Genomic DNA, 16,050 nt, shown 5'->3' with positions numbered 1-16,050 from the left:
CCCAGTTTTCTTCTTACTTTCTGTTTCAGTTTCTCTCCATTTCATTTGTGTTAATCAATGGATTGATATCTCTTACCTACTTTCACTTGAAACACTCTACACATACAAAACCTACTTTCAATTTTCAAGGTTAGGCTTGTCCCTTCCAAACTTCCTTGTAAAAAGTCTCACTTATATTTTTAATTCTCTTTTGAAACACAAACTGTTTCTCAGTATCCTGGTTTCACTACTACTCTGCATTAATTTAGTACCTTTATAAATTTACAAATCAATGTGTTTGTTCTTTTGCTCACTCTTAGCTATTTTCATATGAATTACTTGTCTAGTCTTTGCAACTTTTCTTTTTACCATGCCATTTGCTGTGCAGCTCTCTGGTGTAATCACTTTACAAATTAAATACAATGAAAATGTGCTCTCTTTGTTGCTTTATGTGCTTTCCCTTTATGCTTCTTCTGTTGCTTCATACCCACATGCTCTTTTCCGTATCTCGCTAGTTGCATGTGCTCTTCTCGGAGGCCGCACACACTTTCCCTGAATCTCTTTTCAGACTCCATGCACTCTCCCTATATCTCTCCTCTATAGCCCCATGCAGTCATCTGCATATTCTCTCAGCAATTACTCAGAATCTTACATTTCTTATCAGCATCAACTTTCTCTTTACTCCATCATTTCTTTTCAGTTCCCTGTGTGTTCACTATATTCTCCCCGCCTCTCTTGGTCATGGCTACTTGTACTCTATATGCTTTTCTGCACTGGATTCTTTCATTATCCAGCCATCATCCCTGGATTTTCTTAAGAATCATAAACTGTTATCAAGTAACTCCACGACCTATAGGAGCATTTGTATCCTTCAGTTCCCTGAAAATCACCACAGTGCTTGTTAATCACTTGTTAAATATTGTCAGTTTGCGGAGCAATTGGTGCCTCTCTCTACATCTCTCTGTAATAGTTTCTTATACTCTCCCACCAACTTGCATCATGAGTACAGTCTCTCAACATTTCTTACAATGATTCCTCTTCTCATGTCACAGGTCCCTACACTCTTTGCAAATCTCCCCAGTTCTCCTCAACATCTCCCTGCTTCACTTCTGACATGGTTTGTATGCTGCATATCTCCATAGTGGAGAGCTGCAGGAAGAAATGGTTTCTTATTCTGCTTGCTTTTTTTCTTCATCACATTCTTCCTCTGTCTATAAAACGGTCAACGGTTCTTTATATTCTACCTGAATCTTACTTCTGAAGCTCCATGCAATCTTGGATCTCTCTTCCGCTGTTTTTAAGCTACACACGGAGTAGTTCCTTGCACTCTATGTATAGCTCTCATCCGTTCCTCAAGCTGTTCATGCATATCTCCTCATCCATTACTAGACTGTCCTTCATTTACATTTACCAGCTTCTAAGCCACTCTAGCATTTCTGCCCATCAGCACCTTAGGCTGTCATGCGTTTGACACCATCAGCTTCTCATGCTGTCTAGAACCTCACTTTATTAGTTTGTTAGGCTGTCTTTGCATTTTCATCCTCAATTCATTAGGTAGTGCCAGTATCACACCTCATTTGTTAGTGGCATGCATCTATTGGTTCCCTAGTTTTCCCTGCATTTCTCCTCTTCAGTTCCTTAGGTTCAGTTCCCTAGATTGTACTGCACTTCTCATCAGTTTCCTAGACTATCCAGCATCTATCAGTTGCTTATGCAGTTTTGCATCTCTCATCACTTACTTATGTTGCCCTGCATCACTTCCTTCCACTGCCCTGTCTCTCCTCATCAGATCTAGCAATTACCCTGTTTTTCTGATCATCAATTAATGCTTTCTGTAGATTTTGTACATTTCTGTCTAGAATTGACATACGTTCTTCCTATTTCCAGACACTGGCCAGGAAAACTAAATTGTGATGTTAAACAGATACAAGATAAGGAGACTAGTAATACACTGGTTGAGCCCCAACACATCTAGCCTAGAAGACTGTATAAGGGATGAAGTTAAAAGGGACATAGCAGAAGAAATCAGGATGGAATTCACAAGTAGAGATGAAAGTTACAGATGAACCCCCACCTTAACTGTGTGGAGAAAGATAATATATTAAGAGGCAATCAAAAGAAAGACAAACAATCATTATGCATATAATTGTAATAACAGATAACGTTGTACAAAGATTTGCAATGCGCTGTTGGCTGTGTAATATTCCTTTCCTCTTGAATAATGTTCATATGTTCCTGCTTGAAACTGAAAACCAAAAATTGAATACACATGTAGTTAAAAAAAGAATACAGATACAAGACTGGCTTTATCTCATATCTGTTGATGTCAACTGAAAAGCTTCTCTTTCCGATACCCAGTGCCACACTTCTATGTGATCCTGCGGTGCTACCACTTCTTCATATTAGGCACGCACTTCCATCCATGAAAGGCAGAATCGTCTTCCTCACCAATGTCTTAGAAGTAATCCCACACCATCATGTCCTAGTGACTTACAAACCCCTTAATAGTGTTAATGCAAAAATACAGAGGGTGCGGGATATGTTAAAACAGAAAAGCAAAGCACTACATTTAGTGCCACATAACAATCTGAAAACAATAAGTGGGGTGGGAGGCAGATGAGCAAATCTGTCCATATAATCCTCTGAATTTTTCTAATGAACAGCTCTCAGAGTAAGAAGAGTTGTTAACTTCCATGCTCGTTCAGCTTTTGGTGTCCCTATAGAATGACTGCTTCTCTTGGATGAAAAAAGGTTCCGTCCCCATTGCTTTCTGCAATCTCTTTCTTGAAATTACTGCTAGAGTTAGAGGAGAATTTGATATCAACGCACTCCCATGTTTGACTCTTTTCCGACGGGGTTCAGTAATGGATGCAAAAAGAAACAAATGCTGTCCAAGATCACAAAGGCATTTACGAACAAAGCCAACTAACACTTGCCACCAAACATCCTGCCCAAGCGTAAGTGCACATCACAGATACTCACCTACTCTGTGTAGAAAGAGCTTGGCCTTGGGCGGAACATTGTAGTTGACCACATTGTCCAGCATGGGGATGTCAATTCCACGGGCAGCTACATCTGTCACAATCATCACCGAGCACTTGCCATGCACAAATTTGCCAATATTTATTTTGCGAGCTGTCTGATCCAGAGAGCTGTAGATGTGGGAGCAGTTTATGCCCTCCACAGTTAACAGCTGAAGAGAAACAAAGAGATTGAGGGTTATTAGAAAGAGAACGCCGTTTTAGCTACTGAATGTCATGGTACACTTAATACAAGCATTGACAAATTCAGTAATTTAGTCTTTTGCATAGAAAAAGGTTATCATCATGAAATTCTCGCAAGTATGCAAAGAACACAGCATATGTAATGACAAACGCTCGGGAGTGCGTCAATACAGGTTTATTCTTTAACACTAATTTCAGCCCAAAATATCACTAAGGCCAGCTTTATGTATTCTCTCATAGTCCTTTGCATACCAACAGTTTAATAATCCTGGTTAATGTAATTTTGTCAGCAGTAATAGTCTATTATTATTTGGGGTGCTTCAAACGTAGCAAACCAAGGTACAGCCCCAACAGAATATGCAAGGAAAGTCTGAGACTAGATCAGTGCCAGGACAGGAAAATTAACTTGTACAGCGGTGCAGTCCAACTGCATGCTCATGTGCCCACAGTTCTGGCCTCAGCTACAGCACCATTCTTTCTTCAGAAAGGACTTCAGAGCTAGGTGTCTGCCTTTCTCCAGCTCTATGAGTTGTTCCACAAACTCTTTACCAGTCACCGCCTGTTTCGTGCATTCTACCTGGGCATAGACGGGAACACATACCTTGGGAGGCATAATGGGAGTGGGAACTCCTATTCCAATAAGATGAAACATAGATTTGTGTGAAAGAAAATCAATACACAATGTCTGGGCTGGAAGAGTAGAGTAGGAGGGGCAAGCACTGAGACAGAGAAACAAGAGATGAAGCAGCCATCACCAGAAAGAACCAATGGAGCTAGAGAGACAGAGGTGTTGGAACCAGTCATACAGGAGAATGCAGAAGGCAGAGCAAGGTAAAAGTACAACTCAAGAGTACAAGATAATGAGTAAGCACTAGCAATGGCCTGTGATAATCAGAGGTTATACATTTTCAAATGCTGTTCTAGCTCAGATCTGAGATTGTGCAGGCACAGAATTCCTGTTGCTGGCGTGCAAAGCAATGTAAGTCATGAAGAGGTGAGAGATCAAGAGGATAAACAGGAACATTTGCTGAAAAGAGATGCTCTGCCTCTATGCATGAGCAGGCACAAGACATTGATCCTCACTCAGGCCTTACCTCCTTTAGGTACTCTGCATGGTGCTTTGTGGCAACAAATACAACAGTAAGTTCTTGAGGCTTCACTACATTACGTAGCAGGTGAAGAAGGATGGCAGGCTTGTCATCAGCACGTGTAAGGAAGAAGGCAAGCTGTAAAAATTAAAGACATTGGGCTCAGCTATTATTTATCAGTACTTTGGGCACTTTGTCTTTGTGATGCCAAGACCTACATTTTAATATTACAATTCCTCTTCCTTTATCACATCTGCAAATTGAAAGAGAAGATGTCTGTATCAGAAATAGGTAATAGATCGCAGAAGGCCAGTATAAGCTCAATTGTGTTTGTCTTTAAGCAACAACCTTACGGATGACTTGACTGATTCTATTATTGAGCCCATATTATGATGTTCTCTCGCCTAAGAAGATTTGGATTTACTGTACAAGATAGATTCGCACTTAAGGCAAACACCTTATTTTATTAATGCATAAGCAAAGTCAGAAGATCCTCAGATTTGGATAGAAGTCCTTTATCGGTGAAGCTATTGCACTACTACTAAGGTACTAAACTTAATGTGAACAAAAATCTTATCTCTTTAATAGTGCCTTTTCATCAAATGTTAATGTAAAGTTATAATTAGAGTTGCTTAGAAGTTACTAATATTTTAAAAAATTGAAATTTACTGAAAAAACACAGTTAAAGTGCAATTATGGTTACAAAATGAAACCTACAAAAACTGAAATTCACCAGTTGTGGTTAGGTGAAATAACCCTAATTCACACCCCCTTCATGCACTGCTTATGACATCACTCCTAACATGTTAAATGACACCACTTATGACATCCCTTATAACACCTATGATAGAGCTGTTAAACTGTGAACCATAAATCCATATATAATACAGGAATAAAAAGAGCCCCTGTTCATGTGCAGCAGAGAGAGACTGTCTGCAAAGGCATGGATGCTAGGCCTAGGCTAGCGCCAGGCCTGCCAGCCAACTTCCTATGTGTGTGACTGAAGGCATACACAGCAAGATTCGAGCCCACAAGGCATTGAATGCAGGGACCAGGCGTATAACAAGCCATGTTGCTAAAAAACATTTTGTAGGGCTGAAGTTTATATGTGGTGATTTTTGGCTGTCCACAAACGTTTCAATGCAGGTCTTTGGGGACTGTCAGGCCCGGCCACCAACCTAGGCCACACAGCTGAAGGTTCTGTGCAGTGGACTGGCTGTTCTGCAGGGTTGGGTGCATGGATGGCATTGCACAAGGCCTAAGGATTGGTTGCTTGCTGAGGGGTGGCAAATGGACATGTAACACCTGTAGGTCAGGCCCTGAAGCCAGCTCTACATTGTGGATAGTGCAAAGGTTGTATTCTAAAAGAGCGGACTGCCTTTGGAGGGCTGGTCGTAGCACCAGGCAAAATTCAATACCCAGCAGCTAGCCTCTCTTGGGCACCAGCAAAGATCATATGAAGTGTGAGTTGGTCTCTCACAGAGGGATGGGTACATGACCTGGTCCTGTGGATAACACCGGCTCTGCATGGCCAAAGGCAGAGTATTAGCATCTCTGGATGCCGTCATCAGGGACATGGTAAACAATGTCATTTCAGCTGTCACCACTAATTTAATCAATAATGTCAATTAACATGTCATAAGCGGTGCATGATGAGACGCAAGTTATATTTACCTTATCTGACCATAACTGTAAATTCCAGTGATTTTTAGATTTTGTCTTGTGACCACAATTGCACTTTAACAATTTTTTCACTGAATTTTAGAGGTTTATATTTTACCATACACTAATGTCTTATAAGGAAAGCTAACTTTACTTTAACCTTTGTTTCCTTCTGTGAATTTGGTGTTTTTTTAAATCATATAAATCATCCAAAAGACCTTGGACCTATCCTGCTATTAATGAATAAACTAGCAACACGGACTGGTTGCGGGGCCTATGCCTAACCCAACCTAGTGGTTAACCGGCAGGCCTGGCCTATCTTTATTTTTAGCATATTTATTTCTACAGGGAAACATTTTTTCCAATGTAAACTTCTTTTAAAGCAAGTGCTTCATTATTTTTCACGTACGTGAAGCACAGAGGAGAAAAGAAATAAACAGACATGGCCCAAAAATAAAAGTTGTTTCTGTTGTTTTTAGAAATTAAATTCTGATATACTTGGTGGACTTTTCAGTGTTAAGGAATTTCAGATTGTAGGGGTACAGTCAGGAAAGGACCAGGACAAAGATTGACACTTCTTGGACGCAGATTTTCAGAGAATTAGAAATTCAGATGATTATTTGAGGGAGTTGGCGTAGAGTACTTTGTGTCCGCAGCATGAGTTCTGAGAAAGCATTTGGCCACAAGGACAATCAAGACCAAGGTGATGTGATCAAATCATCTATTACCTGTGGCTGGCTAAGCGGAAGCAGGGACGGCAGTTTTTTGGTCTGCAACAGGAATCATATGAAACCCTGTCAAAAAAGCATTGCTATAGACCTTTCGAATGACGACCAGTGTTTGAATTTGGAATGTAGGATGCAAATGTTTAATTCCTTTCATTAATTTCATTTGGTAAAAGGCATTTTGGCTGGATAGCTGAGAAAGGTCTAAATGTGTAGGTTTTCATCTGGTATGAAGCCCAAAAATTAGACCAGGGGTCTCAAACCTTTTCTGTAGTGAGAGCTACTTCTGATCAGTGAAAATCACTGTGAGCTACTGAAGGCCAAGGCACTCGCGCAGTGTTACTAGACACTCCCTGCCCAGCTCACCGACTAAGTCTAATGTCCATATAGCCAGAAACTACGGTTGGAACAAAATACTTTTTGACTACGGGCGACATGTGCCAGTGAGAGTGCGGTCTTGTGTGTGTAAGGTTTGGATATATGTGAATAGGTGAAAGAGAGACTGTCATATGCACTTGTCACACAGGACATATTTTTCCCCATATGTGGGGCCGTTATATGTATAACACAAACATACAGCCATTTTTTAAATGGGGGAATTGAATTTTAAAGTGCATAATAATGTTCTGCAAAAATATTTATAATATGAAATATTTTTCCACACTTTAAAAATGTCAGTGTCGCTTTTATAACATCAGGCATTTTGCACCCAGTGGCCTGTAGACAGGGTGCCACATTTATAACAGAAAAATACAGCCATTTATTTACACTCAGAGTGAAGAAACACGTTTATGAAATATTAAGACATAACTGGCTCAATATTTCATATGAATATTTTTCTTCACTTTAAATTTCTCTGATTTAAAAAGAAATGCAGTACTTTTCAGGTATAAATATAGTACAGTATCTACTGGCCACTTGGAGCAAGAGGCCTGCTGTTTTTAAATGTGACACTTTGAAATGTGACAAAAATAAAATGAAAAGTTAACTTAATCATTCATTTAACACTTCATTTTAATTTTCTCAAGTTTAAAAGCATTCAAAATCATCATTTTGATCTCAAGCTAGTAGACAAGGACTTTTAGTTAAGAGTTAAATGCCTCATTGATTCAGTTCTTCACCTCTGTGTCCTCGGTTCATAAATCTGACTCCGGCACTGCTCATTATCAGGTCCTGCTATCTGGAGCCTGAAGATAATATTGTAAAATAAGCACAGCCTTCCCTTACCTTTAACAAGCATTTGCAATGCAATAGGTCTCGCGTCTGCTCGAGTTACAGCTATTAGCATTGTAAATTCCTAACTGGACTTTTCTTGCCACATAAATTGAAAATGAAAAGTAAAACAGTTGACATAAGCAAACCAATTCAAAGCGCCACGGCCGCCATGAGTGTGAGCGCGAAAGAGACACAAAAGTTCAAATGTTTGCTTGCGGTCATTTATTCAAGAAACAGGGTCGATGGCCATGGCGGTAACAAAATTGCTCCAAGGAGGGACAAACGTGGAGCATTTATCAATAATAACAAATGATTTTTGAAAGGCAAGCCCATGAACGAGTGATAGTGATGGGCATGAGGTGGGTATGGTTAAAAGCCTACATATAGATTACGTTAGAGCGCTAGCGCGCTTGATCTAAAATGGAAATGTGACCCTGTGCTTATTTAAAAATTAACTCCAGGTTGTGAGCTACTCTGAAGGTGTTTCCAAACTACTGGTATCTTGCGATTGACTGGTTGGAGACACCTGAATTAGACACTAGTCCTTAAAATGGCGTTAGTGTTAAGTTCAGAATGAAAAACAGCCAGACGGTATAAGGAAATTTGGAGGTAGCAGGAGAAATGAGAGGAAATTCAGTCTTTTGGGGATTTATTCTCAGGTCGTTTTGAGACATTCAAAACTGCAACCGCTTCAGTTTGTTAAGAAGCCCAAGGATACACGATTCAGATTAAATCTTCAGGTATGTCTGGGTGTCATGAGCATAATGATGACAGTTATATTCTGAGTCATGCTAGATTTCTCTAATAGGCATATAGAGAAAGAAATGTTTCAATCCTAAAGTTTAGCACCAGGGGGCTCAATGCATCTGCTTGATGGGGCAGAAACACAAGCTGTCATTTTTTTTTACCTGCTGAGAATAAAATAGGAAAGTATATAAAAAAAAAAAGTGATGGGTGGAATGCTTGAAATTATCTCAGCCGGGGGTAATTACTTGGGCTGCATTTGACACCATGTCACCTAAGTTTAAACCCAGCCATATGCAAATCAGTCTTAATTCAGTCATATGCAAATCACAGTCCAGCCCGAACTGCCAGGCCAGGTCTTCCCTGGATTGGAAAACAAGCAACTCAAAACTGTTTCACCCCGATTTGGGTTCTGCAGTCAGGTGTAGCTTGGTGTGCAACTGAAATCAAGCTATGCCTGACTGAAGAGCTCCAATGAGGTTCTAGAACAGGGATCTCCAACGAGGTGCTCGGGAGCTACTGGTAGGTCAACAGCACCCTCCTAGTAGCTCTCAGAGGTGAAGACAAGCCTGATACCCTCAATTAGAGGGTCTCTGCATCTTAATTAAAGTAGGACTATTCATCTAACGAGCCTTAGAAAAGCAGCCAACCAAACCAATGGCAGGTTCTCGTGACAACACTCAATTCCAAACTGAATCCACCTATGGGGTCTGCACATGACCATCGGTCTCCACTGCCAATATAGCTAAGTCACCAGGAGACTGGCCATGTTGTCACACTAGGCATGTGAACAGTGGGCAATGAAAGAAGAGTTGTAGCAGTAGCTTGAGCAGTTAACTAGTGGTGTCCCCACACCCAAAGTGTGGGACCACAAAAGCCAGAGTAAAAATGCATTAGCTGGGTGCATGATCAGTCAAGAAGCTGAGGAGAGCAGACTATGGGTGTTAGAAATGTGGTTTCTGGTTGGGTATACACCTTAGTCAGGCAGAACTCACCACTCTAGTCAGGGTAAATCACGTACACACCCTAAATTAACCCATTCTCACCCTCTGGTAGCTTGGCGCAGAGCAGTCAGGCTTAACTTAAGAGACAATGTGTAAGTATTAGTACCACACACATACCTACATCCAGTGAAACACCCCAAAAAGGCTCCACACTGGTTTAAAGAAAATATTTAATATTTGTCTATTAAAATCAGGACCAAAACAATACAAAGATCCAATCAATACATTTTGGAGTTATTACTTTCAATCATTCGAAAAGTATAATCAAAGCAGTGCTTTAGTAAACTGTGCATTCCCCAACAGTTTCAGTACCTTTGAGAAGCAGAAACTCAGGAGGGATCTGGGGTAACATTCCTTGTGGACCTCACGCTGTCCTCATGGAGCGAGGTTTATGAAAGAAAGGGAACTGGGGAGAGGCAAATCCTTGGGTGCCTCTCTTAGGATAAATATGGTACCACAGTGTTCGAAGTAGAAGTACGTGGAGCTCCTGGCAGCAAGGTTATGGTGCAGGCGTGGAGCGTCTCCTTCCCCGGCTCGAGTCGAGGCTGAGTGCACCTCTCCTCAGGTAGATACGTCCTTGGCCACAACAGTGGAAGTTCCTGGTTGCAGATTTGGTGGGTGGGCTGCTAGGACCTCAGGCACTGGCGAGCCTGCCACCGCTGCGATGCAGCCGCCAGCCTTGTGTCTGTCGGTGACTGCCTTAGCCACACTCAGTAGCTTGTTGAGGGGAGCATGTATCGTATAAGGGTAGGCACCAAGGGGGGGGGGGGGGGGGCAGAGGTAGTGCTGCTTCTATGGTATGAGAACCCAACCCTATTGGGGTAGCATTACTGAGCACAGGACAGCCAATGAAGTTAGGAGTTGTCCTGTGGGTAAGACAGGGAACCAACTGCGGTTACAAGCGCGGTGGTGCTCGAGACCTATGGCAGGGGCTAGGTGGCAGACCCCTGGACTTGGCTTGAGGATTCCTTGGGCTGGGCAGAGGTCAGCAGGCAGGCTCCCGAAGAAGGGCAGCAGAAACAGAGCAGAGTCAGGCAAAGCAAGGTGGCAATCCTTCTGGCTCACCAGCCATTACTCCAGCAGAGTTTATTCCTGATCCATGAGAGAACTACTGAGTGGCTCAAGAGACCCAGTACTTATAAAAGAAAGTGCCTTTGATGTGAGGGATGACCACAGAAGAATCCTTGTGAAGTGCACAGGCCCCCTATCAGGTCAGTTTCTGATCCAGAAAGTCAGTGCAAGGTAATCAGTCTCTTTGTGTGAACTCTAGTCCTTACCCTTTGAAGTGTAAGCCCTTCCCAACCTCCTCCCACGGAAGACCCATCATTATGCAGATTAATGCAGATGTGGCTGAGTGTTGTGGGTGCCTGAGGGGAATGCACAAGTGGAGCTGTCACCTAGCCCAAGCCAGAGTTGTATTGGAGATAGGCTGTAGGGACACAGGGCATAGTGCAGAGAAATGTCCCCCTTCTAAAAGTGGCATTTCTAAAATAGTAATAATAAATCCGACTACCAGTAGAGAGGATTTATTATTCCCATTTCAATGATATTAAACATAATGCAACTACTCTCCCAGATCAGGAATTACAGCTTAATGATTGTGTAAGGAACTCCTAATGTTAGCCTATGAGAGGGAGAGGCCTCACAGTAATGAAAAATGACTTTTAGGAGATTTTAATTACTAGGACATAAAAAAAACAAAGGTACATGTTCTACCTTTTGCTTACATAGCACCCTGCCCAACGGGGTACCTTATGGGTTACATATGTTAAAAAATAAAAATAGGGGGGGGGGGGGGGGGGGGAGGGGGGAGGGGGGGGCTTGGCAGGAGGTTTTGGATGCCAAGTCAGGGTGGCAGTAAGACTGCACATGCAGGTTCTGCAGTGGCAGGCCAGAGGCATGTTTACTGGGCTACTTAAATGGGTGACACAATCAGTACTGCAGGCCCACTAGTAGCATTTACTTTATAGGCCCTGGATACGTGACATACCACTCTACGAGGGGACTTGCAGGTAAATTAAATATGCCAATTGTGGATACACCAAGTTCCCGGGTTTTAGGGGAGAAGCACATGCACTTTAACACTGATTAGCAGTGGTAAACTGCTCGGAGCCTTAAGGCCAACAAAAAGATACAGCAACGAAACAGGAGGTAAAGGCAAAACGTCTAGGGTAAGAACACCCTAAGGATGCCTGGTTTAACAATGGGTCAAGAGCTAAGGCTATTAACGGCCTCATGTGTGTTTGTCTGAGTGCATGCATGTGTGCACACTTATATGTGCGTATGTGTATGATGTTGACTCTTTTCCTAATAAACAGTGTCACTCCCTGGAAATGATGCCTTGTGTCCAGGACTAACAAACGTATATGATGGCTTCCACCATGAGGATTTTTTCTCTGGCCTAATTGTGTCCCTTCATTGCATACTAGCAGCAATGGAATAATAGTGGTAATTTGGGGCATTCTTGGTATCAGTGACATATTAAGAACATGACTGGCCTACTTTTACCCACCCCTGACATAACAGCACCCTTCACATATTAATGACAGTGACTGACTTATTTTGGACTTCCTGAACATTTTGGTACAGTGGTGTCCCTAGTATATTTGTGGGCATTATTGGCCTGTGACAGGCATCTTTGCTGTTATGGTAAGCACCCATGGCCAATGATGGCAATACCTTGGCATTTGAAGCAGAATCAGTCCATGTGAGGCATCTGAATATGTGTTCACCTTTGGAATAGTGGTGTCACTAGTATATCTGTGGGCATTATTGTCATATGACAGACATATATGGTGTTATGGTAAGCATCCATGGCCAATGATGGTAATACCTTGGCACCTGAAGCAGATTCGGGCCATGTGAGGCATCTGTATATATGAGTATTTGATAAAAATGACACACTGATGTTTGGGGACTAAGAATTTGCTAAAAACAAAATTAAAACATGTTTTTATTTCGGACAAGGTTTTTCTTCTGGAATTTTGAGCTGGTTTGCCCAAAATGGAAAGTAGTATTTGGCAGAAGACAGAATATTTTTTAGAAACATATATGCTGATGAAGACAAACGTTTGTCAGAACACATTTGAAGTTGATAGTTAAAAGAAAGTTAAAGCTGATTTGGGGAGATGTATTGCTGTGGTTATAACTTTTGTGCCACAGGCCACCTGATGCTTTGGCTGTGATTAGTTTTAGTCGGATGAAGTTACTGTACATTGACAAGCTTTTATCTGTCATTTCACGCTTCGGTGGTCATACTGTTGTTTTAATATATGGGTCCCTATTTTACAGTTATAGCATTTGCTAGTAGTTTGGGAAGACTTTCCTTGAGCAGAACAAGTTCTCACTACAGAAAATGTTGTAGATCCCTGTTCTAGAACCTTTTAGATTCTTGCAAAATATTAAGAAATTTGAAAAAAAGCAGCTGTGTGGTTTTTAAGGCACTGTCTTTCAAGGACACAATTTCACTCTGGATCCTAATTTATCACGCATATGGCCACATTTGTGTGATGAGATTTTAAATGTACAGATTTAACATCTTTTGGACATGTTTTGATAAGCAATGGGCGGTGATCAACACTCTTATTTAGCAACAACCTGCAGTAAAAGGAAAATATTACTTATCCTATAAGCATCTATTCGTAGTATGTAGAGCTTTAGATTTGCATGCAGTGCATACTCCTGTTATCTAGCATTGGGCTTGGATGTTTGCAATTTGTTTTTCTTTGAGAAAGACTTTCGAGTCATAAGGTGTGGTGTGACTCCACTTTTGATCCACAATACACATGGGCACCGACTCAATGTTAGATTGCTTTTCACACTGCAGGTGACTGTGTAATTTGGGAGTGCCGAGTGAGCCTAATGTGTGCATGATGACTCTTGTTCAATGTCGAATAAAAGGAGGGATCTGCAGTCATCACAACCTTTGGGAGGAAGGGTCTCATGTGAATCTACAGCATTACACGCTACAAACAGATGCTTACAAGGTAACATTTTCCATTCGTAGCACATGTGGCTGTAGCTCTGCATTGAATGTAAAGCAGCACTATTCATAAGTGGTTGCTATGGAGTAGATGCCAAAAACAGCCTGCTGGCAGGGTACAATGTCCATACAATAGTGCTTGGTGAAAGTGTGTGGTGTTGACTAGGTGACTGTTTTGCAGATGTAAGCAAGCCAAATGTTCTCTAAGGAAACCATGGTTGCTACTTCACTGGTACAGTGTGCCCTGGGAGCGGCACACATAGGTCTATCTTAGCTTTGCAGTAGCAAGTTTGAATGCACTTGACTATACAATGCTATAAGTCCCTTAGAAATGGGATGATATTTACAGTGTTTCGTGAAGGCTAAAAAGAGTTGATCAGACTTGCAAAAGGGCTGGCCTTGTCAAAATAATAGATAAGAATTCTTTTGATGTCTAGTATGTGTAAAACCCTTTTCACCACTGACTCTAGCTGCAGAAAGAAGAGTGAGAGCTCTATAGTCTGAGTTGTAAAGGTGAAAACACCTTTGGGAGAAACTTGGGACTGGTCCCGAGAATAACCCTATCTTTGTGTACCTCACTGACTGGTAGATGTGTGCCTGCAGTTCTTTAATGCACCTGGTGGAGTTATGGCCACCAGGAAAGGACCTACAAGGGGCATGAGTGTAGGGGTTCAAAGGGTGGTTACATGAGCTTTGTGAGTACTGTATCAAGACGTGTTCGAGGAGGTATGACCCCCTTAAGACTCGTGAAAACCATAAATCCAGGGATCCTAAAAAGGGATGAATATTCCCCATTTTGCATTTTAGCTGGTACAGCTGTGAGGTGCAGGTGGACTTGATGTGTAAGCAAGGCCTCTCTTCTGCAGATGTAAAAGATAGCAGGCGATGTCTTGGACTGATACATGTGAGTTAATTGAAATACAAAAACTGAGAAACCACCACATTAGAGGAAACCAAATCATGGAAACCAATTTTAAGGAAAGGCAACTTTAAGGAAATACAAGCAAATCGAAAATTAAAGGAAACATTTTAAAGGGAATGATGATTTAAGGACAAATCCAAAATTACATTAACTTGGGTGGAGTTTAGGACTTGTAAGGGGTTTTCTGGTTCAGGCATAGGTATGGTTTAGGGGTGATGAGGGTTGTTTTAGGGGTTAGAAATGGGTGGAAGTCCGGAAACTGAAGGAATTTTGGGGGATGGAAGGAGTTTAGGGGCAGTGACTTTTTTTAAGCCTTCATGAATGGGTGGAATGTATGTGCAGTGAGGGTTTTTTAGGGTTCACAGATGAGTGAAGTGTAGGGATGTGGGGTCTTTTTAAGGATCTGGGATGGGTGGAGTGTAGGTGTGTTGAGGGATTTTAGGGTTAATGGATGGGTGGAATTTAGGTCTGGTGAGGGTTTTTAAGGTTCAGTGATGGGTAGGGATTTAGGGTACTGAAGAATTTTTAGGGTTCAGGATTGGGTGCAGTTTAGACAGGGATTTTTGGGGGATCAGGAATGGGTGAGGTAAGGGTGTGAGGTGTTTATAGGGGTCATGAATGACAGTAGTTTAGGAATGGTGAACTTTTTAAGGGGCAGGAATGGATGGTGAGGCCTAAGCATGCTGAGGGGTCAGAGAATTTAAAAGCATCCAAAGTAATTATTTGATTATGTAAAGGATATGGATCTGAAAAAATGTCCACTAAGTCAAGAACTGAAATAAATACATTAGACATTACTGTTTCTGAAAGTAAGACCTGCAACCACTGTAATTACACCTTAAAAATTTTAAAGTCAATTTCAACCAAAAAGGCATTGTATGAATTGGTTTCTATGAAATGGTAAATGTAAAAGCCATTTATTCGCAAAATGTCCATTAAATAGTTTAGGTGAAATGATTTTACAGTAATAGTATTCCATGAAATCGTGTTTCTATGAAAACATACATTTTAGCATTCAATGGCTCCAAATTCTTGCAAAGGCAGTAATGGACAAACCTTTTCACATTGTCCCTTAACAGGCCTGTATGGTGGGCCTACGCACTTACTGCACAACTGTCATGCTTTCCTGACAGAGATTTGGGCCAAACTCTAAGACTTCAGGTACAAGATTGCTAGGTTGAACTGTCCAGAGTTTGGCTGTCTGTTCTGGCCTTGTGTCTTTGGTTGAGAAGGTCCATCTTAAATGGAAGCTTTATGAGGGGGCTGATGGACATTTCCAGAAGCATGGAGTACCAAGACTGTGTGGCCCTCGTCACAGCCAAAAAGGATGAGTGTCAAAGATACTTGTATAATTTTCCTCACCACATATGGGAAGAGTGGGAAAGAAGAAAAAGTGTAAGCAAAGATCCCTGCCCAGTTCATCTGCGTGGATACCTGGAGGGTAAGCTTGGGTGTCTCCATTTCCAGAGGGGGCAAACAAGTTGATTTGTGGGATGCTCCAGAGC

General features: G+C 41.6%; 1 protein-coding gene across 1 annotated transcript in view; it reads right to left on the bottom strand.

The window, feature by feature from the left end:
- DDX54 (DEAD-box helicase 54) overlaps nucleotides 1-16,050 on the bottom strand; it is a 117,033-nt gene that overhangs the window by 36,837 nt on the left and 64,146 nt on the right. Inside the window, exons 10-11 of the mRNA XM_069214555.1 lie at nucleotides 4,298-4,429; nucleotides 2,962-3,172 (exon numbers count right to left, since the gene is read on the bottom strand). Coding sequence (XP_069070656.1) covers nucleotides 2,962-3,172; nucleotides 4,298-4,429 — 343 coding nt within the window. The remainder of the gene's footprint in view (nucleotides 1-2,961; nucleotides 3,173-4,297; nucleotides 4,430-16,050) is intronic.

The sequence above is a fragment of the Pleurodeles waltl genome, chromosome 11, assembly GCF_031143425.1.
Source record: "Pleurodeles waltl isolate 20211129_DDA chromosome 11, aPleWal1.hap1.20221129, whole genome shotgun sequence".
NCBI lineage: Eukaryota > Metazoa > Chordata > Amphibia > Caudata > Salamandridae > Pleurodeles > Pleurodeles waltl.
The sequence above is the reverse complement of the archived record's forward strand: the minus strand, read 5'-3'. Positions and strand labels throughout refer to the sequence as shown.